The sequence below is a fragment of the Coloeus monedula genome (genome assembly GCF_965178545.1).
Source record: "Coloeus monedula genome assembly, chromosome: 6".
NCBI lineage: Eukaryota > Metazoa > Chordata > Aves > Passeriformes > Corvidae > Coloeus > Coloeus monedula.
The window spans coordinates 14,755,785-14,777,953 of NC_138786.1; the positions used below are offsets into that span (position 1 = coordinate 14,755,785).

Sequence of the window (22,169 nt, forward strand, 5' to 3'; positions counted from 1 at the left end):
TTTCTCTTTGGTCCACTTGAAAACACCTGGAGAAGACACACTGCCTTTAAACCCATGTTAGCTCTGCCATGAGTCAAATTGGCTCTGTGTCTGCCCTGGAGGGAGGTCAGTGCAGCTGTGTCCTGGATGTCCAGATTTACAAGCACTGACACACCAGAAATAGAGAGTTTTGAGAGGGCTGGACCTAAGGAGCAACAGAAGTACTGCTCCTGATAAGATTTCACAGGATTTGTCACAAACTAATAAAGTATTTAGAAAAAACCCAAACAGAATCCCACACAGATCTGATTGTCTCACTACGAGACATCTACAGAGTGCTACACTTGCAAACCAATGCATTAAAAAGGAAGAAAAATGTAGATGTAGATCTAAATCTAGCCTGAGGACTAGATTAAGCTTAAAAACAGAGCTGGCCTGAGAATTTCAAAGTGTCCATGGCATCTGTATTCCTGTCTGCCCTATAAAAGTCAGAAAGCCTAATCCAGTGAGTAATGGTGTCTATATCTTAAAAGGTTTTAAGAAACTCTTACAAGAAAATTAAAAAGAAAAAAGGACAAAAAAAGGGAAAATAGCTCTTGGAGTTTGTAAAGTGTTTTCCTGAGGAAGCATATTTTAATAGGATGACACTGACCCTTTAAGAGAAAATAAATAGATTATTCCTCCTGCAGCAGGGAAATCACTTGTACTTTGTAATTCCTAAGTTTTTAAATTGTGCTGGCATGGCTGTTTCAGGGACACAAGAAAGACTAGCAAGGAGAAGCCGAGAACTTCATAAGCCAGGGAAAATAAAATATGTAATTACATGGTACATTTGTTACAGAAGCCTTGTAGTTGGATGAGTACTAAATTAATATAAATAAATGCATTTTCATAGCCAGAGGACTAGAGGTTAGCAGTGTTTAAGCTGTCAAATAACATTATTTTTCCTATTTCTTACTGAGACTGAATTCCTCTTGCTTCCTGTATAAATAACCAAATATATAAATACCAAGACATAAATAATCAAGTTTCTTTGACCTCCTTTTCACATCTTTATCTGCTTATCTAGCAGTAGGAAGTATTCTCTAGTCTCTCTGTGTCTGTGTGCAGAGAGTAAATGGTTTCTGACCTAAAGAGATTCAAATTCAGTGGTTATTGGAGGAAGATATAATCAAGGATAATGTCAGACAAGAGCTACTGGGCCACTCAGGCAACTGCTTCTACCTATATCCTGTGCTTCAGATAACACTACAGCTTTCAGATTTGTCAAAAAAACCACCAAAACCAAAACAAAACCACAAAAACAAACAAACAAACAACCCCCCCCCCAAAACAAAACAAAACAACAAAAAAGTTGTTTTCAAAATAATGCACAAAGTCTGGAGAAATGTATTAAAAAAAAAAAAAAAGACATTTCTAAAGTTCTCAGGTACATATAATAGATCTATGAGTTCTCTCACTGTAAGGGCAGTACAGAGCACTGTTTGATGCAATTTGCAGGGGACAATAATTTTGTTTCAGTTGTACAGAGTCATTTGGGCCAGGAAGGTGTAACTCCTGAGTCACTGTGCAAGCACAGTTCAGCCCAGGAGACCCTGGCTGTAGCTTTCTATCAAATGAATCCATGCAGTGCTCCACAAGATTTATTCACCTGGCATGTTATTTTTGCTATTGAGAGCCTCTACAAAAGCTCCCAACAAACTGGTATAAACAAAGGCTGAATTTTACTTGGGTTTTTGCTTTACTTGAATTGTTTTATTTCAAGTGAGTGAAGAATGTTATATTCCCCACTATGAAATGCTGAAAGTAAAGTGGTTGGGGAAAAAATTCATAGCCACAAATTGAGGTTATCTTTAATCCAGCCATTCCACCACCAATTTGCTTCCCAGGAGATCACAACGGACAGAACAATTTCTCTTTCCTTCTCCCCTCTCAACCACAAGATGTAATTTCATATTTACCCTGCTGTAAAATCCTAGAGGCTAGAAAGAAGTATAGATTTTGCATTTCATGCTTGAGGACTGTTACCATCAAACCTTTTCTTGGAGTTTATTTCTTAACTAGTTTGTCCTCAAACTATAAATCTTCTTTTTCTGTAGCAAAATAAAGAAAATTTTAGTTGGTGGATGATGGTGACTGGGCTGAAAACAGCCTGCTCAAGTCAAGTGCTTAATTGCTGTCATGTTGATAAGAGTCATGCTTTGGTCATGCTCCTGCTGCCAGGAAAAAAACTTTGAAAACACCCTTTAAGAAGGAACAACATTTCTCCCTGCTAATCTATGCATTGTGACACACTAAGTGTGTACATATGTGAGTGCAGTGTCCCACTGAGCCCAGGAGCAGAGCACCCAAACCCCAAGACACACACTCTTTTGCTGTGGTGCAACTCTTCCCTCTGCAATAAATCACTCTTGGCTCAGTGTCCCAGGAGTATTTTACTGCAGCAACTTTTTAAAGAAAGACTTTGTCTCTTGCTTTAGCAAACTCTTCTGTTGTCTCCCTGGGACGAGAAATTTCTACACAAATCACAACCAATAGGACTGTGTGTCTTGGACTTTCCATATCAAATTTTGTACCTCAAAAAATCAAACATGTTTAGAACAAGCCTATCAACTCACTCTTGCAGGCAAACTGTATTATTTTATAATTGTTTGTTACCTCTTAGAAGTTAGTTAAACTTGGGTACTAGTTTGCAAACACCCATGCCTCTTTTAGAATGGATGAATAAAGGAATAAGAGACCCCACAAAGTTATTACAGGTACTGGAGTCTTGCTTGAAAATATGATGTCCCTTAGGGTAAGCATTTCTGTATGTCAGAAAATTGTGGAAATTTTCCGTTCTCCACCCCACTCTTGCAATGAATGAGCTGTAGCTACAAAGCAAACTTCAAAAGCAAGCTAACACAGCTTTCCACCTCTAACTTGCTATGGACCAAGTCAAACCTCTCAACAACTGCTGATCAGTATTTTTTCATTTATTTAAACTGTTTCAGGAAAATGAATGAAACATGAGTGCCAGCACACCATTTTAGCCAGGCATTCTCTGAACCACATCCAGACGTTTTTAAGTCAGTAAGACGACATCTGTTGAATTTAGCACACTTTGGAGCAGTTTCTCTGAGAGTCAATATGAAAAGCAGTGATCACTGGATACTGAGTAATGAGAACACACTACAAAAAATTTTTGTGGACTTGTGTAAATCGGGAAATATTTTTTAACGTGAGATTGTGGATTTTTCTATGCATACACTAACTCCCTTCATGACAGATCAGTATAAGAGCATTACTACTACAATTAACTTAATTCCTTCCTGCTTTGTAGAAGAAGCCAACAGGGCTGCTAATAAACTGTCTGCTAAACAGCAAATCAAAGGCACATAAAATCTGTATCATTTTGGAGCAGAACAAAACTGTAAAGGTCATTCTGATAATATCACTCCTGAGCACAATACGGTAAGTGAGAGGATCCAGCAGCTACTTGACCCTACCTACATTGCCTACAGAACTGCAGGTTTGGGATCAGCAACATGCATGTGGAATGGGAAGAAAGAGGCAGAATCTATATGATCCATCACCTCCGAAGAAGTTGTCTCCGGGTTAATGTTAATAGTTTTTAAACCAAGCAGGTTTTTTTTCATATGAAAGTCAGCTGAAGGTAAGGGATTTCTGGCACAGAGTTTTGAACACACAAGTTTCACACTGGGCCTGCTCAAGGCCAAGTCCAAACAATGGGAATAAGGCAGCAGGGAGTCTTATCTTTATACTTGTCTCCTCAGGTAGTTATTTAATGTTACAGGACATCAGTGAAATGTGGAAATTACAGTTTTAATAGTAAAACATAAACCACTTGGCCAATGTGACACACTTATGGAGTGGCTTTGCTGCCAAAACATTTATTTACTTCCTTCTGAAAAAATAAAATAAACAATTCTGCCCCATCTAACCAAGAAGCAGTTCCCACTTTGAAGATAAAAGGGCGCTGCTGCACATCCAAAGGCTACTGTGATGGGACACTTCAGTTCTGGGTGTATGGAAGGAACAGAAACTGGGTGAGTTTAGTTACCTGCTTTAAGGGACTATTCCCATTTGAAAAAAAAAAAAAAAAGTAGCAAATAAGGACTGGATGAGGATCGGTCTGGTTTAATCTTCTATAGAACTTGCAACAAGAAAATAGAGTGAAGAATGTAGGCTCAGATGTGAGTTTCTACTGAAGATGAGACTTTTAAGGAAACACAAATTTCAAAATTTGACTTAGCTCCACTTAGAAAAGAAAATGGACTCTTCAGTGAACACAGAGGTGCACATAAGAGTAGAAACACTTGTGATACCATTGAAATACCTTGAATAGTAATATTGTAATTCAAGACTTCTGACCATGGGTCACAGGGCTATGGCATGCTGGGGAACTTTTAGTTCTATTTTTCTCCTTAAACAAGGGCACAACATGCTTTTCAGGCTACATACAGCAATGAGCAAAATAAGCAGGAAAAAGATTTAATTAAATGAATAACAACATTGGGGTAATTAAAAAAAGGAAACATGAAAGAACAACCTTTCAAACCAAATAATCAAATATCACTATCAAAAGCATCCATTTAGCAAAGCAGGTGGCTTCTAAGTGTAGAATATCCAGGCAACATTTGATAGAAGAAAATCTGTGAGAAAATAACAGCTACTTCCTACAAAGTCACTTCTAAAGACAGTTACTGACTTTGGAAAAATATCTGTTTACTGCCTGTAATTTAGATAAATTCTCAGCAAGCATGAGCTTTCTCCATGGTAGGTGTAGCCAGCCATTAGTTCTTGCAGATGCAGCCACCCTGGTGTGTTCAGTGATGGGCACACCCAGAGAGCAGCAGTCACCCTCTAAAACATCACTGGGCAGCTTCTTTACCCTCGGGTAAAGAATTACCCTCAAAATTTGCCATCATTTTATGCAAGGAAGCTGCTCCCTGGGCACTCTGCTCCACCAAAATCCATGCATTTTGCAGTAACATTGCTCTGATCTTCCTGCTCATCTCACTGCCTCTTTTCTCCACCTATTCCGTGAAAGAAGCAGCACCTTGCTAACTTTCATTCCTCAAGCTGTAAAGCTAAAGTAGATTTAACAACTTTATTTTCCCCATTGCTATAAGCATACACTCACCAGGAGAGAGTGAGAACTTGTGATCAAAGAATTGTTTAGGTTGGAGAAGAGCATCAAGACCAGAAAATCCAACTGTTAGCCCAGCACTGCCAAGTCCAACACTAAACCAGGTCAGTCAGCACCACATCCACTCAGCTTTTAAATACCTCCCTGGGCAGCCTGTTCCAATGTCTGTGCACCCTTTCAGTGAAGAAAATTTTCGTAATATCCAGTCTAAACCTCTCCTGGCATAACTTGAGGCCATTTGCTCTTGTCCTGTCCCTTCCTACTTGGGAAAAAGCGACCAACACTCGCCTCACGACAACCTCCTTTCAGGCACATGGCAAGACCATGACATAAACACTCAAGAAATTCAAATGCCTTAGCAAAAAGGATTATGCAATATGCACAAGGGCCATATTCTCTCAAGCTTGAGAAAAGGAAAGAAAACAAGGTTTTTACTCACAAAGCAGAGGAAGAAGTTCCCAGGAGATGCTGAAGCCGAGAAACAGCATCACTATTACAGCAAAGGCCCCTGTCAGAGATTATTTGAGTCAGCTGCCCACACCATTAACCTAATAGTGCCCAACCCTAACAGGGACATCCTGGTGCTAATGAACTCCCTGGCAAGCTATCTTGAATTTGAAGGCCCAGGAATTAAAATGGGAGCTGGATTTGAAGTTCATTGAAGTCCAAGGTTCCTGTTGCTGGCACTGATGCTCACTGCCAATTTCAGTTCTTCAACTCCACTTGGGAATAATATTATTGTGAATATAACAACAATAATGGTGTTTATATCCTGTGCCTCCCCTGTCTTGGGCAGAAAGAAAAGGCAAAATTTATAAGCAAGTACTGGCCACTTAAAATAGTGAATGAACAAGGAACAGCTAATGTGGAAATCACAGCTCGAGGAGGGAAAGGATGGCAGCCCTACTCCCAGTGAGGGAAGAAGAGAGGAGACAGGTTTCTCTGTGGGGCTACTGTCACGAGGTACCCCTTGGCCCCCTCCAGTTCTGCTGGGATTGCCACTTAATGCTGCTCAGCTCTGCAGTGAGGGGGCTGGTTAGGAAACCTCACAGGGTGGTGTCACCTGCATTTAGACTCCTGAGTAAGGCAGGCACAAAGGTCAGCAGAGGCAAATGGCAAAGAGGAGCTGCAGGTTCTGATTTTTGAAAATTCTGTTTAAACTGAGTCATTGCCCTGTCATAACTCATTAAAGTCATGCTACAAATTAAAACAGGAGCGTAAGCCAGAAGAACATGCAGCATATTCTGCAGGCACCCAGCAGTGCTCAGAGCAGGACAGAGCAGTATCTGCAGCCCCTCAAGAATGTCTTCTGCTCTTTTAATAGTTCTCCTTAGTGTGGTGTGGAGGTTTGTATCACGTATCTTTCTCCCCTTGCTGGATCAAAAATAGAGCACTGAGTCACTGGTTACAGGCAGTCAGGCAGTCCCCAGCCACGCTGAGCACGCGGCCCTGCGCCCGCTGGCGCCCAGCTCCCCCACAGCCTCCCCTCACAAGGCTCTTCTCACCTCCAGCAGCACCTCTGCTCGAGGAAGGGCTGCAGGGAGGAGAAAATCCCTCTCTCTGCTGCAGCACATGCTTCCAGCAGGTTGGCAGATGATGCTTGTTGGTCCAAAAATACACTGAAATGGGTGGGCATTTTTCTGCTGCCTTCCAGGATGCTTGGATCAGGGCTGTTGGGTTGGAGATGTCCACCTCGGAATGGTGCAGCTGGCCCTGGATGAATGAAGTGCCACATGGGAACATGCCCTGCAAAGAGCACTTACCCTGCCCACTTTTAGTGGGAACACCAGTAGGACATTGAGCACAGGGAGAGGGGAAGGCGTAACCAGGGAGCCTAAAATGCAGTGATTTTGAACCTTAAACTCTTCTCCTCAACCCTAATCTGAAGAGCTAAACCACTTCCCTTCCACACAGACGTGCAAAATGTACAACAGAGAGCATAAATGCATGGTGGTTTATCAATATCCAGTTCCTAGGAATGTATTTCCATGCTTTGTAAAAGTAATCACTGTGAAAGTTGCAAGCTTGGCAATTTCACAGAAGTTTGTGCGTTTCTAGTGTCTATTTTAATTTTGTATTTTACTCCGCAAAACACTCTTGTGCTTTGTCCCATATAAAACCAATCTGTGCTAGCACACCTACAGTAATCCCCTTCAGGACTGACTGAGGTACAAAGAGTGGAAAAGGAAAGAAAACACGAAGAAACAAATTCAGTTTTCAAAGAACTGTTGATTACTTGTTAGTTTCATATTATTAACTATTAATATATAACTAACCACAAGGGTCAGACCCCAACAAGTCCTCCTAGCACTGCTTCCAGCAGGGCTCTGTTGTGACTCGTACCTTGTTCAACAAGCAGCAATATTTACCCACTGGATTGAGCAATGCTGACCATGTCCAGCCCGCAGCCTCGCTTTACAGGGCAGCCTGAATTTTGACATTGACCCTGTTGTTAATCTATGCTAGCATTTAGACCTTGGCCTTGTTAAATACTCTCATTCCAGCCTCTCATATCTGTTTTTTAGGTCTCTCATCACTCATCTCAGCATCGTCACACCTTCGCTGGTGCTTCAAAGTAAAGTAGTTTATTACTGCTTGACATTGTCTTCACACTGTGTAACTTCTGGATTTTAAATGTATTTATTTTGTGTCCCTGACTCTCTTTTGCCTTATAATGCCACCTCTTTAGTTAATTTCTGGCTTGTATCTATTTTATAGGGACGTGTCCTGCTGAAGTACAGTGCTATAACACTGTACTTACGTGCCTTGAGGGATAAAGAGAGAAAGTCGGACCTTGTTACAATCTAATATTGTATACATATGTTTTGATTTCATTAGGACATGCAGCATGAACTGAGATGCCCAGTGGCTCACCAGCAGTCACTACAAGTATTTTAAAACTACAGCATATAAGATAAGCATTCTCCAGCCTCCCTTTCTGATTAACCAGCTCTGTGTTCCTTCTCTCCATCCAACCAGCTCCATAAACTCCAATCCGAAAGCACTAAACAGTGTGAACTTGTGAGTACAAACTCAGAATGGTCTCCTGAAGCACAGAAAAGGCAATTCCATGGACTCAGTTGGTTCTGCCACAGCGGAAACTCATCACTGGGTCACATCACTAAACCTACACTTCCTATTTTTCGTGTCCATGTCCACACCTCAGCCAGGGCAAGCCCCGAGCAGGTGATGTAGCCTCCAGCTTCCCTCACACCACTTTCTGTGCAGAGGACACATGGGAGCCACAGCTCTCCCTGGCTGCTCAGCAGGATCCAAACTGTGATACCACCTACCAAAAAGCAGACGTAGGCTGAGAAAGAAAGTTCAGAAGCCCACTCACTTCTGAGTTCAGCTATGGAAAACACAGCGTTTGCTCACTGCTAAGAATGAGGACTTTTCTGTGTAAAATGATAGCACTGACGCCTTCTTCAGAGCCTTCCTACACAGAATGGGGGCAGTCAGCAGAGGGAGGACAATTTCAGATACCAGTGCTCCCAAATACTTAGTAATGACAAAATGAAAGGATCCCCCAAAAGATGTAATATCCTTAGTGCAAAATAAATGCTCATCCTTCCTTGCTCTGCACCCAAAATGCTTTTGAGTATTTTAAATGGTGAAAGAACAGAAGGATTTTATATCACAACAATCCCGAGATTCAAAATCACCAGCACTTTGATTCAAATTATTCAAATTATTAATTTGATTCAAATTAATCACTATTGTGATTTTAACAGCACAAATCCTGCCTTCCTCATAATATTATGATGCTTCTTTGTTGCAAGACTTCAGAAAAATCAGGCAGATTTTTGACAAAGAAGTGACATAAAAGATGGTCCTGACAGCAGCCCAGTGAACAGAAACTGTTTCTTCCCATCTTTCCCCTCCCATCTCACAGGGAACAAAGAGAATTTTCCACCTCTCAGCTTCACAGATTTCCCCGAGGCAAAAAGAAGCTTGCATCAGTTCCTGAAAATAGTTGCATGGTATTGCTGCTGAAACTGCTTCACATTTAGGTCAAATCTTGAGAAGAGCTTTAAAATGCAAGCAGAGCTGAGGAAGTTTAATGAGAGAACCTTAAAGTGAATCTTACACATTGAAATAAGGCACTAAGGAAACTATGGAGAGACCAAACATTTCAAGTCAAAAAGGCAACTAATATTTTGTGTATGACTCTTGTGAGAACTGAACAGTGGTTTTGTGGCAAGTGATCAAGAACAATGAACTTTCAAAAGAACAAAGGTGCCTTGGAAATGCAGGGAGCTCTACTGTAAGTGCCCTCTGACAGGCAATGGGAGATGGAACAGGGGAAGTAAAAGGGAAAGCCAGAAAATAATGTGACAAACTCAGTGTTACAGAAGACATGTAATCATGTAAGGCATTTAATCATGCCCTATTTTAAAAAATAGGGGGGGGGATTATGATTACAAATATAAAATGTGCCTTTCCGAATTTTCTTTGCTGGCTACTTGCTAATGCTGGTTTTACTGTCATTCTGTTGTGAAACTCATATCACATTTTCAGAGCTGTTCACAGAATAATATGGGTGTACTGGGGATTTGGAAACTGAGCAGGCATTTATTCCTGTAACGGACAGCCTGATGATGCTTCATCAAACTGAAATACAGGAACAGTGAAAATATAACAAATATTTTTTTAATTTTAAGCCAATACTTGATTTCACCCAAACATCAATTTTTTTTTATTATAGATGTCTGAAAATATTCCACAGTTACTATGGAAGTTTTCTTACCCTTTTCAATGAGTTTGTCATATAGTTACATTGACAAGGCATCAGAAATTTGCCATATTATTGCCAAGACAAATCATTTCAGGTGTCTGTTGTGAACTACAAGACTTGACACTAGATCCTCCTTGAATAATTACGATTAAATTATTATTATGATTATTATTAAATAATTATGATTAAAGTAAGTTGGTGCCTCTCTGCACAGCCAGTGCAACCAGGTGTTGGACCAGTTCTGTGATGCTTATTTAGGTTTTATTTGGACGTTACATTTTTTCTACCTGGGTGGCAGTTTGCCATGCAGTTAATACTGGTGCTATCTCCTAATAACCCTGTGCAGAAATAAACATGCTGCTGTTACCAGGATCTCCAGAGAGTGGATTTGCAGTTGTGGGTGAAGGGGAATTGTTCCTGCTGTCACTGTGGGACCGAGAGAATGAACATGGCTCCTTCGTGTTTGCTGGTAAATGACAGATCTTGGATTCAGCTAAAAACCGACGCAGGCACCAGCTGCATAAGGAGGTCAGCATGAGATTGGAAAGGGAATCATTTCCTCAGCAGGAGTATGTTTTGTGACACAGCATCCCAGAAGTGACCACGCTGTCTTATACACCCCTCCTTCCCCTAAGCACAAAAACCTCGGCTTCTCTTACAAAAGGGAAAGGAGTAAGAGGTTTTCCCTACTGCATGCAGATATACTTTCAGCGTTCAGCACTGCCCTTTCATTCAAAATATGTAATTCTATTTTTATTCCCTGATTATCTAGCAGAATTCACCGTGACCCAAGGGACAGGTTAATTTTTATACTGAGTGTCTCATTGCCATGTGGCTCGGGGAGGGGGAATGTTGCTTCTCTTCTTTTAGAAACTAAAATGCAACATTTTTCCTATTTCTAATTCATTTCAACTGTATATTATCTGCTACTTCTTTTAAAGGCAAAGCATTGCTTACTCTCAGAAATGTACAGTCCAAAAAGGTATTCCTGAATGTTTTATTTTGGAAGTGTAAAGGCTTTTAAAATAAGCAAAAGTAAATATTCAAATACATTTCATACTGCATGTGGCAGGAGTGGCTCCATACAACACAATATGGATGACACAAATCCAGCAGTTAATTTCTTTGAGACATACAGTATAATATATAGACACTTCCAGATCTGGTCTTGTGTCATTGTCTGACCCTTTTGTTATCATGTAAATCCAGCCTACTTTATCAATTATTAATATTTTATTTTGCTATATTGATTGTTCAAGTTAGGAAAAAAACCACCAGTTAAAAACTACTGACTTGCGAACACTGCAAGACCCTAAAAACTGCAATCTCTGAGGATAAATATACATTTACTTTTTGAGAAAATGTGTTATTACCTGCAGTTGAATCAATGCAGAATGATCGTGCAATTAAATAGTCTGAATTGAAATTTAAAGCTGCAGACCATGATTTTCCCTACTCCCAGTTCTCCTTGAAATCTCTCACAACTTTAAAAAAATATAATTAGCTTTAGATTTCCCCACAATAAATAACACCAGAACATACCTTGTGCTACCAACCTGAATTTTAAAAAAAACTTAGAGGCCACCTCAGTGTTTTGAGTTCATGAGATCTTTTCAGACACAAAGCCCTAACAGAGTTTCCCAGTCAGAAGGCATCAGGAAGGCTCATCACTTATGGTAAACTTGGGCTTTAGCTTGACAGACCTCTTCCTTATTGTGCCTTTAGGGGACAGTGGCATGGTGTCCATAATGCTCTTGTCCTCCTCCAGCTGCCTGGCAGTGCACGAGGGGGTGGGCACTTTCACTGTGTTGCCAAATTTAGAGTAGTCCACCGAGTATCGCCCATCTTCCTCTGCCACGATGGGCACAAACCTTTGGCCCCAGAGGATTTCATCCGCCAGGTAGGAGGTTCTGGCCTGAGTGGTGATGCCAGTGGTCTCCACCACCCCTTCCAAGATGACGATGATCTCCAGGTCCTCGTGGTGGTGAAGGTTCATGGGGGAGATGTCGTAGAGGGGGCTGTTCTTATCTATCACGTGGTAGATGATGAGTGGGGAGACGAGGAAGATGCTGTTGCCCCCCACGGGGTTCTCCATCTGGATGTCGATCTGGTTGAGGGGCACCACCTCCCCCTCCAGGCTGGCGGTCTTCTTCACCACCTGCATGCGGATGGTGGCACTGATGATCATGCTCTTGCGGAGGTCGCCCACGCGCAGCATGAAGCAGAGCCTGCCCTCCCGCAGGGCGATGACCGCGTGCTTGCTGAAGATGAGGGTCTCGGCCCGGCGGTGGGCCTGCGACGTCTTCATGAAGATGCAGCCCAGCATGATGGCGTTGATCACCAGCCCCACGATGTTCTGCACGATCAGCACCAGGATGGCGGCCGGGCACTCCTCCGTCACCATGCGGCCCCCGAAGCCGATGGTCACCTGCACCTCGATGGAGAAGAGGAAGGCAGAGGTGAAGGAGTGGATGCTGGTCACGCAGGGCACGAAGGCGGCCGCGGACGCCACGGCCCCCTCCGCGGGGTCCCGCTGCAGCCGGGTGCTGTGGTCCAGGTCCCCGTGGGCGAAGGCGATGAGCCACCAGACCATGCCGAAGAGCAGCCAGCTGCAGAGGAACGACATGGTGAAGATGAGCAGCGTGTGCGGCCACTTGAGGTCCACCAGGGTGGTGAAGACATCCTGCAGGAAGCGCCCCTGCTCGCGGATGTTCTTATGGGCCACATTGCAGGCGCCGTTCTTGCCCACGAAGCGCGCCCGCCTCTCCCGCGCGCGGTACCGGGCGTGATCCGGCACATCCTCGGCCAGCCGGGTCAGCACGTACTCCTCGGGGATGATCCCCTTCCTCGAGAGCATGGCTCCGCCGCCGCTGCGCGCCGCCCCGGGCAGCCGGGGGCGGGCGGAGGGGCTGCGGGAGCGCCGGGCTGTGTGGCCGGGGCGCGGTGCTGCCCGTGTCCGTGTGTGCGCCGCGGGCACGGGGGCGCGGCCGCGCCCGGCGTCGAGCGGGGAGCGGCGCCGCCGCAGCCCCCGCTGCCGCAGCCGGCCCGGGAGCGCTCCCCGCCGGAGCTGGGGGCGTTTCTTTACCTTTTCACCCTCCTTTTTTTTTTTTTCCTCTGTTGGTTTTTTTTTTTTCCTCCAGAGGAAGGGTTTCGGGCCGCGGTTTGTATGTAAACATTTGATTCAGGACGGATTTGCTGCCTTCCATTAACAGGGGCTCCTTTGTGGGATGCCGTGGCTTCATGTCGGGTCATTATTCCGTGAAATGGGGGGAGGGAAAAAATAAAGGCACTGGCCAATTTCAAAATAGGAATTTGTGATGATAATAATGATGACAATGATAATAATAACAACAACAGCAATAGTAGTAATATAACAGTAAAATAATAGCAATAACAATAACAATAATGAACAACTGAAATTCACGTGCATGTCTTTCGGTAAATAGGAGGAAAGCATTCATTTGATAAATCGGGCAAGCAGTAGGAAATTTGCTTGAAGAAGCTAAATCCAAGGATGTAATGGCTAAACAGAAAACTAAAGGGGTTCAATCCCACTTAAAATTTTGGTAGAGTTATTTAGAATAAACAAGGTTTTATTTTTTTTTTCTGCACAGGGGAGACCGTGAAATGATGTGAGCTGTGGCTGCTCAGGCAAACAGTCCAAACAGCAGCAAAAGTTGCAAAAAAAGAAGATCTGGCTGCAAAGGGTTAACCCCCAGTGTCATGACCTTCCAGACAGGCATCAAAATCCTCAGAAAAAGCAACAAAGGGAGGCAGGAAGCTAGAACCTGTGCAGGACATGGCGATGTGTCTGTGGGTATAAATACATACATGGGCATGCCTATAAGGATGTATCCTCCTGACAAGATACATTATTTAAAAACATTCTGATGTGGTTTCTCCACTGTGTAAACAGCAATATTCTCATTTATGTGTTTACTTCCTCTGGTTTCAATATTTTGTTTCTATTTCAGCTTAGACCACCAACATTGTGGAGTTGCTAGAGCATGCCTGGATATTCTGGGTAAGAGTTTTTTAATACCAATGGATTTGTGATTATTTATTTTCTAATTGCACGACACGTGTCCATGGACTTTCCCTTCAGTTTTGGCTCTAAGGGCTCTGGTACACACTGTAAACAGCTCTTGGCACTGATTCCCTGGGCAAGGCAATTGTCCAGTTGATGTCTGGGGTTGAAATTAACTTTCACCACCTACAGCTACTTAAAGCAGCCCACCTAGGGATTTTGGAATAGTAGTTTGAAGTAATCACTCTGAGCTCTCCGAGCAGTCGTTATAGGTCTTGTAATTAAATGTTTACTTTAGACCATTTCTACTTTTTATGTATGAATAGTGGCCTGTCCTTCCACACATCAATTCCTTTTACAGGGAATCCAATACTCCAGGATTTTTTCTGTTCTGGTTCATCTTCCTTGCTGCTTCAACTAATAAAGCTAGAATAGCAACAAGGTGCCCTGGCACGTGGCTGCCAGGCCACTGAGCTTAGCCAAAGGTGTTTCCCTTTTCTCTGCATCCCTTTGTCTCCTAGACTCCTTTTGTGTCCTTTCTGTGAGTGTCACCTGCACCTACACTTTCAGTTTAAGTACATGATTTATATATACAATTAATTTCTAAAAAAGTTTGTGGTTTTAAAAATACTTTTCTTTCTAAACATTAAAAAAAAAACCAAAACCAAACCCCAAAAGGATGAAGTAAGTTAAGTTTCACTTGTCAGATGTGTAGTTCTGCAGCTGATGGCAGGTTCTACTCCCAGCACTTTGCAGTGAGCATACACAGGCTGTACAACACCATGCAGCTCACGGGCAGCATTTTACACCCTTGCAGACATGGACACAGGGATTCAAGAGGCAGTCCTGACTTTTGTGCCGTTTTTCCTTACTCTTGTCTAACCGTGGTCTTACTCTGCACCTTTTCCTCCAGAGGGCGGTACCTCCATAAATGTAGAATGGATGAAAGCCTGTGTCGGGGGAGAGGGTTTTAAAGGAAGAGTGAATTGCTGCATTGCCTGGTGCTGCGAACGACCCAGGGAGGGGTGCTTTATGAACACATTCACCACGCTGCTTTTAGGAATCCTGAACTCTCTAAAACAGTGTTTCCTTGTTTCCACTTCTGTAATGGGACTGTCATTTGCCACTTACGTCTTTTTCTTCACCTCTGAGCACTTAGGGGCTGAGATGAGACAGCAAAGCAAGTGGCTTCTGCTGAAGAATTTCGAGAGCAGAATAAAAAGAAGCTCTGTCTTCATGGATCAAGTGACAGATACTTAAAAGAAAAAAGTGACAGATCTTCTGAGTGAGCCAACATATTTGTGTTGAGAGCTGCTGAACAAATTGGGCTCACAGGAATGAACAATCCCACTCTGTAGTACTGAATCATGAGGGGTAAGTTCTTCCACCCACAAAATATGTTTTACACTTCAAAACTCCCCACACCCCAATTTATTCTAATTTTAATGGCTATCAAACAAGATCTTATGATAACTGTCAAATTAAAATTTAGTTGTTGCCATATTATTACTCTGCCTTTAGAAGCTGAGTAAAGCTTCAGAGGCTACACAGTGTTAGTCTAACAGAAATGAAGCCTCACAAATCACCTTGCAGTACAAGTAGGTAGGCAGAGGAAAAGAGATCGGAGCTGGTTTTGCAAAGCCACAGGGGAAGGCATGAGCAGGGCTGGGAAGAGGGCTGAGGAAGCAGCAGTGCTGTGTTTCCTGGCCACACAAACGAATAAACACTACAAAGGTTTTTTTATAATTGAAGCATTTATACAAAGCAACAAAAAACCCCTCTGGCTGCATCTCCATGGGCAGCCTATCCCCTAACACCTTTGGGACTGAGATGGGTCCTATCCCTGGGGAAAACTGAAAGTCTGGCCTTGGCTTGCAATGTCTTGCAGCCATTTCAGTACAGCCCTTTGCTTAGCAATGCTTCACTGCCATACAAACACATTTGTGAAGCTGGTTTAGCAGCGACTCCTGGGCTGCCTATCTCATGGCAACAAGGTTTATTGACTTGGATAATGTCATCAAGCCTCACCACCACAGAATAATGTTCTTGGGTACTGCTTCTGGTCACTGGTGAGACTCTTAACCCTTTGGAGTTAGGGGCAGGAACTCCCTGGAACTTGGCCCCTTTTAAACAAGACCATATAAAATGTGCTGAGGAAATGTCCTGTCCAAGTGGCAGCTAAGAGCCTCCCTGTTCACACATACTGATTCAGTAGTGTGGTACCATTAAAAAGACAAGTAATTGTTGGATATGAACAAACTCACCCTGCTCTCCTGCAATGCTGCTTTGGGAAATACAAGCCCCATTTAAAATGGAAATGTATGACTTTTACTTTGAGTTCTAATTTCTTAATACTGCAAGATAGAGTACAGCCTCCTTAGCAATATGCTGTGTCCTTTCCTCCCCTGCATTCCCTTCTGGGTAAGGTTTTCAGAAGCTTGTGGAATAGGAATGAGTCCAAATTGCAGTGTCAAATCCCAGGCACTTAATTAAAAGCACAAGAAACCTCACTTCTCTGCATCTCTCCCCTTGCCACTAGAATCTAGGAGCTTCCACAGATGGCTGCAGAGCCTCTGCAGCATGAGTTTGAGGTGCCCTGCAGAGCAGTGTTTTCCCAAGCCTTTACAGGGTGAGGTCCTGCCTTAGACCAGTACTGGGAAGCCAGAAGACAGCACACACAGTAGCTGTAGCAGAAATGTGCTCTGTGCCCTTCTGCTCCCACTTCTCTCTCAGCCTTAATGGAAGCCTGGTATTCCAGGGTAAAAACACACCAATAGTTCTGCAGCCATTTTTTCTTGGACAGTGCCCAGCAAACAATTCCCTGGAGGAGGAGGAAACTCCCAACTGTCCATTTCTCTCTCAAAGTGTAGCAGGCAATGACTGAGCTCATGCCTTTCATCTGCATCACCATATCCGACCTCCTGACTTTTACCACAGTTCTTTCTACACTCTCCTCTGCTGCCACTTACCTGCCCTTCATTATTGCCCAAATAACCAGCAGGCAGATGCTACAAATACTCTGCTCTGGAACTGGTAACAAAACTTAAACAGCACCAACAGTTCCTCCCTGGCTCTCTGCTGAAGTGCTAGAAGTAATGCCTTAAAACATCACGTATCCTATGAGAACAGAGGTGTCTTTTTCTAGAAAATAAAGCCTTTAAAAACAGTTTCCAAACTAATTGAGCAGGCTTAAGAGAGACAAAAAAAAAGATAAAGAGTTCTCATAAGTGCTAGGAGTCCTTCAAACAGGGGAAGTAACAAAAAAAAAAACCTAAAGGCAACCCTGCTGTAAAAAGAATAATGGTGAAAAACGCATTGTAGCCTTCCATTGGGTTACTGACATTCTAACCCTCTATTAATGAAAAAATCCCAGAATGACTCTCACAGGGCAGGGATAAGTAGCTGTCTAGCAAAATTAGGATAATTTCAGTGGTTAAAAGTCATCTTAAGTATACAGAATTTATTGCTAAGGGTCACAGTAAATCTAGAAACAGCATGACACTGGGTGAAATATGTGAAACTAGGAGATGATGAGTCAAGCTCTTGTGGCCCTGAGCTACAGTGAAAGGTTTAATACTGTTTATTTACCAGACTTGGAGGGATAATTTCCAGATGAATTGGTACATCTGCACTGGTCTGGAAACAGTGTACATTAAACACTGATACTTTATCACAGCCTGCCTCCTTTGAGCTTCTTCACAGTTTGGGAGGGAGCTGGCTCCATCCTGCTTGGAATCAGTGTAATAGTATACAGTAGGCATAAAGATAGAATCAGATTGTGATTTAATTTCTAGATGGTATTAAAGGAGAGTCTAAAGCACAACTCAGGCACTATCAATAAACCACAGTATAAAAAGTGTTTTATAGGTTTTATATTTAGATATTAAATCTTTACAGAGTCATTTGATTGAAAGAGATACAAGCTTTTGAGAAATACCTTTGGTATATAATTTTTCCTTCTGCATTTAGTCAGTCACGAGCATTATCTACAGTAGGGCTATGACATGTAAAAAATAACATGTTAACAAATAACAGGGGGAAGGTTGAGAGCTATGTAAAAATCTCCATGCTGGTTATGTTTGCTTGATGTGTATCCTGTTGTATTTCACCCATGTAGTTTGTTTTCAACTATATTTCAGGATTCTTTGGCAGCAAATAAAAAGAAAAGTAGTTGTATACAAAAAAGTAAAGTGCACAGATAGTTCCTTAATGCTTCAGATGGAAAAAATGGCTCATTTTATTAAAAAAGGAAAAGCTCAATTTATTATGAAATAATATTTATTTACAGGTATTTTACATTTTTAGAAAATAATAAAACTGTATTCTAAAATGCTTTATTTATTTTTATTACTTATCTGCTTGTACAAAAGAAGCAAAGACACTGTCTTCTTGTTCTAGCAGAACCTCAGGCTTGTCATATTCCAAAATAACCCCTCTCTTCATTACAATAACCAAATCTGAATTGAGGATCGTGTGCACACGGTGCTGAAAAACAAATAAACAAAATACCAAGTCAGTGGATCTATTCAATATATTCCAGGATAAGACAGACTTCCACAAATTAATTTTCCTATGAAGTTCAAGTTTGATTAAGGCTACTTATCCTACTTTTCATCCTAATTTCTGTGCAAATACTGCAGATAAATACACAGAGCAAGAGCCAGGTGGATACTCAAGGACCTAAAAAGTACACAAGTACTTCAGTATGAAGAGTCCTGTGAGTTCCCATTAGAATGTCCCCAGCCCAGAGTCCTGCTATCAAGTGGTGCCAAAAGAAGGCAGCCAGGCAGAGTAGGAACTGCTCAAGAGAGTAGGAAATGGGCACCTGAGGAACAGGTACTGCCTGTGGGAAGTTGGGAATTCTCCCAGTCCTGGATTACATCTGGGTCTGGGGTGGTTCCTGAGTTGGTGTGGTTTGTCTATTTAGAAAGCTTATCTAGTCAGTTTTACAAGACTTGGGCCATGTCTTCTCTTGAGCTTTCACAATCATTTTGCATCCAGATCCTTTGGAAATTTTTTTCCCATACTTCCTGCCTGCCATATGAACAAGTACTCCCTCCTTTTGTATGCTCTGGGCCTTGTTGCTCAGAGTTTCATCTGATGCCCCCTTCCTTGTGACTTTGCAGACCTCTCTCATGTTCTTACATTGTCCTTCTTCCAGGCAGAAGAGCCTTGGTCTGCTCAGCCTTCAGGAGCAAATCCAACACCTCCAAAATCATCCTGTGCTTCTCAACATTTTTTAGTTGTAACGTGTTGTTCCGGCCATGGGGAGACTGGAACTACACACAATATTCAAGGTATGTGTGAACTGTGGACTTTGAGTTCAGCCTTCTTGTTTCTAATCATCTCTTTTATTTCTTTATCCATACAATATTTTTCTGTCCTAACTCAAGCATTTCCTAAATAAATAGCATGCATTGTTTCCATCTATTTTTTTTAAATAAAATGCTTCAGTAATTTCCATAATCCCTGTCAGATTCAATATCCTTTGCTGCTTCTTTTAGCTTTTTTTCTCCCCTCATCATTTATTTTTGGGTTTAGTTTTCTGCAAGCCTCTTCATATTGACAGAATTCCACTTTTTAACCTTAAGTATAACTGCATGGGATCTTTTGGGTCTGCATTACTCTTGCAGGGATGTTTAATCTCTTAACATTATGGTTGCTGTTACACAGTTGCTCTTCACCCATAAGGTTCCTAATCAAGTCTTGGGCATCCTCAGTATCTTGTATTTCCTTCTCTGGCTTTCCTAGCCAGATTTTCCACACAATAACCGCTGATGGCATCTACAAATCTCATCTCTTCTGCAGTTTCTATGACATTTATCCAGTCCACAGGCAGGGGAAGGGGACTGAAATATCACATTCCAGTTTAACCTGCTGCCCTTGTCTGATCTCTTTTAGTGTAACACAATCAGTGCTGCCACCCTGGTAATTGTGAGTAACATAGAAGATTATAGAGAGCCAGTACTATAACTCCTACTATTCCTATTCTTCCTAAACTGAATTTAGGAATATATGGCTTTCTCTGGGAAAATTACCAACACAAAACAAAACCACACTCCAACAACACAAGCAAAAAACCCCCCAAAACCACTACCCATCCCACAAACCCCCTATGTTAGGTTTCTACTACAGAACATTTGGAATACAAACCCACCTGCTGTAAACCACATTCACAATTGGAAGTAAAAACATTCAAAATAAGTTTATTACAAGATGCTGCTTGTTTGAACTGTGCAGTTTAAAACTCACTAAGGGAGTAAAAGACTAATAGAGCTTTTTCAGCCTCTCCCCAAGCAGACTGAAAAAGATACATAAATCCAGAATGCAGTGAAACTCTGAATTTTCATGCAGAGAAATCAGGAAATGTCATGCTTAAGATTCCTTTGCTTTTTTATAATGAGACACTGGATGGATACCATAAGATAAATCAGGTTTTCTGTTACACATTTACTAGATGAAAATAAATGATGCTCAGAGGTTCCTGAGCATACATTTCTTATGTTGAATTTTTGAATGTTAAGAAGCATACTGAATTCATTTCACCCCCCTGAAATGTGTATTTACTTGTCCTTATTTAAATGATTATTTTAGCTTGATGAAACTTATTCTTTTGTTTCACAGCAGTCAAAGTATATGGTATTTCAAAGTAGCCTAAAATGGGAAACAGAAGATAGACAGCATACTTAGATTATGTACCTTTACAGGTAATTTGACTTAACATCATGCAACACATTTAAGAAGCTACTCATGAATTTAAGTAGGAAAAGAAAGCTTACATTTAAACACCACGTAAAAAAAAAAAAAGATGAATGGCCTAATTAACACACATATTAACACTGACAAGAAGTGACTAATGGGGCGTTTCTGCTCCTTGTTTGCATGAGAACGGCAGCAGGGACTGTACTTACTGCAATTGTAACCACAGTGCGGTCAGCAAACGCAGTCATGACCACCTTCTGGAGAATGTTCTCCTAGGGAAGGAAAAACATTAGGTGCTTTTCAAACCACAGAAATTGCATGATAGACACAGACACTAAGAAGGCTTAAGTAACCACTGACTATTCCATGCTTGTATTTATCCTCTATTGCAGAAGTGAAAAATCAGTGATGTGCCAGAACTAAGCCAGAGCCTCGTCTCTCCTGCCATTCCCACTGCCTCGGGGGTTCAGCAGACACCAGAGCTGTGCTCTGGCCCCAAACTCCTGCTATCCTGGCCTCAGTTTTACAGTGAGGAAATCCAAGGTGAATTCTGGGTGCTGCCAGGCTGCCTATGCCGGCACCTCTGTGGCACGTCCTTCAGCCAGGAATGTTCCAGCACAGGGGGGACATCTAACACAAAGGGGTGGCAGGGACAAGCAAGGGACTGTGCTGTACCTGGCATATTTAACAGTGGAGATGATATTTAAGATGGCCTTAACATACATAGCTCTCACTCAGTAAGTACTCATCCTTTGCTATTTAGGAGATGTGTTCTTGCATTCCAAACTGCCTGGAAGTGTCACGAGCACAGAGACCTTCATTTGCTATTATCTGCTCTTTAGAGAAGTATTTCAAATGAGGAACTCTATTCTCAATGCATCAAAATTCAAAATGTATTTTAACTGGGCTGCATGCACTACAGTTCCCTTACTGAAGCTCAACACATGAACATTTTACTGAACTAAAAATTGTAGCTGTTCTAACAAACCCTTCCAATTATGTTCTTTACTTACAGTGGAAAGAAGACTGAAATATTTCCTGTAAAAACATAACAGATGAAAAAAATGTACTATTCTATTTGGCTAAAACCCAGTCACTGCACTATTACTGGATGCTTTAACATCTGCCTAGAAATCCCAGGCAATTAATGCAATAATCCACTATGTCCTTTCTGTGTCTGTGTTTATTTCCTTGATTCTACTTTCAAGCCTTCTAACTTCTTCACTTGTCCTGTCAGCCATGCTGGGGAAACTTGTCACTTACCAATTCACCCTTCACTGACCATCCCAAGCTTTGTTTACTTTAGAAACTCCAACTGCCAATTAAAATAACACGCTTTATTTTCATAATGCAATCAGTTCTGGAATAACTATTAAATCCCTAGAAAAATGGTTTAAAAGCTCTTTACATCTGTTAGCAATGACTCACAACTACCTGGGCTTGTAAATATGTCTGCACTAAATATGGTGTAAGCATATTAAAGAATAGACAGAATTGCTTTCCACCTTTTTCTTCACATACCAGTTGTCTCCCCCTCAAGGAAAAGAAAATCAGAAACACTCCAAACTCAC

General features: G+C 41.9%; 2 protein-coding genes and 1 long non-coding RNA gene across 7 annotated transcripts in view; 1 reads left to right on the plus strand and 2 right to left on the minus strand.

The window, feature by feature from the left end:
• Positions 1-10,818: 10,818 nt before the first annotated feature.
• KCNJ11 (potassium inwardly rectifying channel subfamily J member 11) lies at positions 10,819-12,861 on the minus strand. The gene has a single exon (XM_082283074.1). It carries the CDS (start codon positions 12,724-12,726, stop codon positions 11,524-11,526), a length of 1,203 nt encoding a protein of 400 aa, XP_082139200.1. The 5' UTR covers positions 12,727-12,861; the 3' UTR covers positions 10,819-11,523.
• Positions 12,862-13,508: 647 nt separating this feature from the next.
• LOC309574667 lies at positions 13,509-22,156 on the plus strand. 2 transcript variants are annotated; one of them, XR_014226544.1, is made up of 5 exons: positions 13,509-13,682; positions 13,844-13,893; positions 15,049-15,270; positions 19,058-19,193; positions 20,991-22,156. It is a non-coding gene; the product is annotated as an uncharacterized lncRNA (long non-coding RNA). The 2 variants fall into 2 exon arrangements; XR_014226545.1 differs by having other exon boundaries at positions 15,056-15,270.
• The window catches only part of ABCC8 (ATP binding cassette subfamily C member 8), a 73,716-nt gene continuing 69,703 nt past the window's right edge, over positions 18,157-22,169 (minus strand). For all 4 annotated transcript variants that reach the window (XM_082284457.1, XM_082284458.1, XM_082284459.1 and 1 more), the window contains 2 exons: positions 20,808-20,870; positions 18,157-18,381 (listed from right to left, as the gene is read on the minus strand). In XM_082284457.1, coding sequence (XP_082140583.1) covers positions 18,244-18,381; positions 20,808-20,870 — 201 coding nt within the window. In that variant the 3' untranslated portion in view covers positions 18,157-18,243. The remainder of the gene's footprint in view (positions 18,382-20,807; positions 20,871-22,169) is intronic.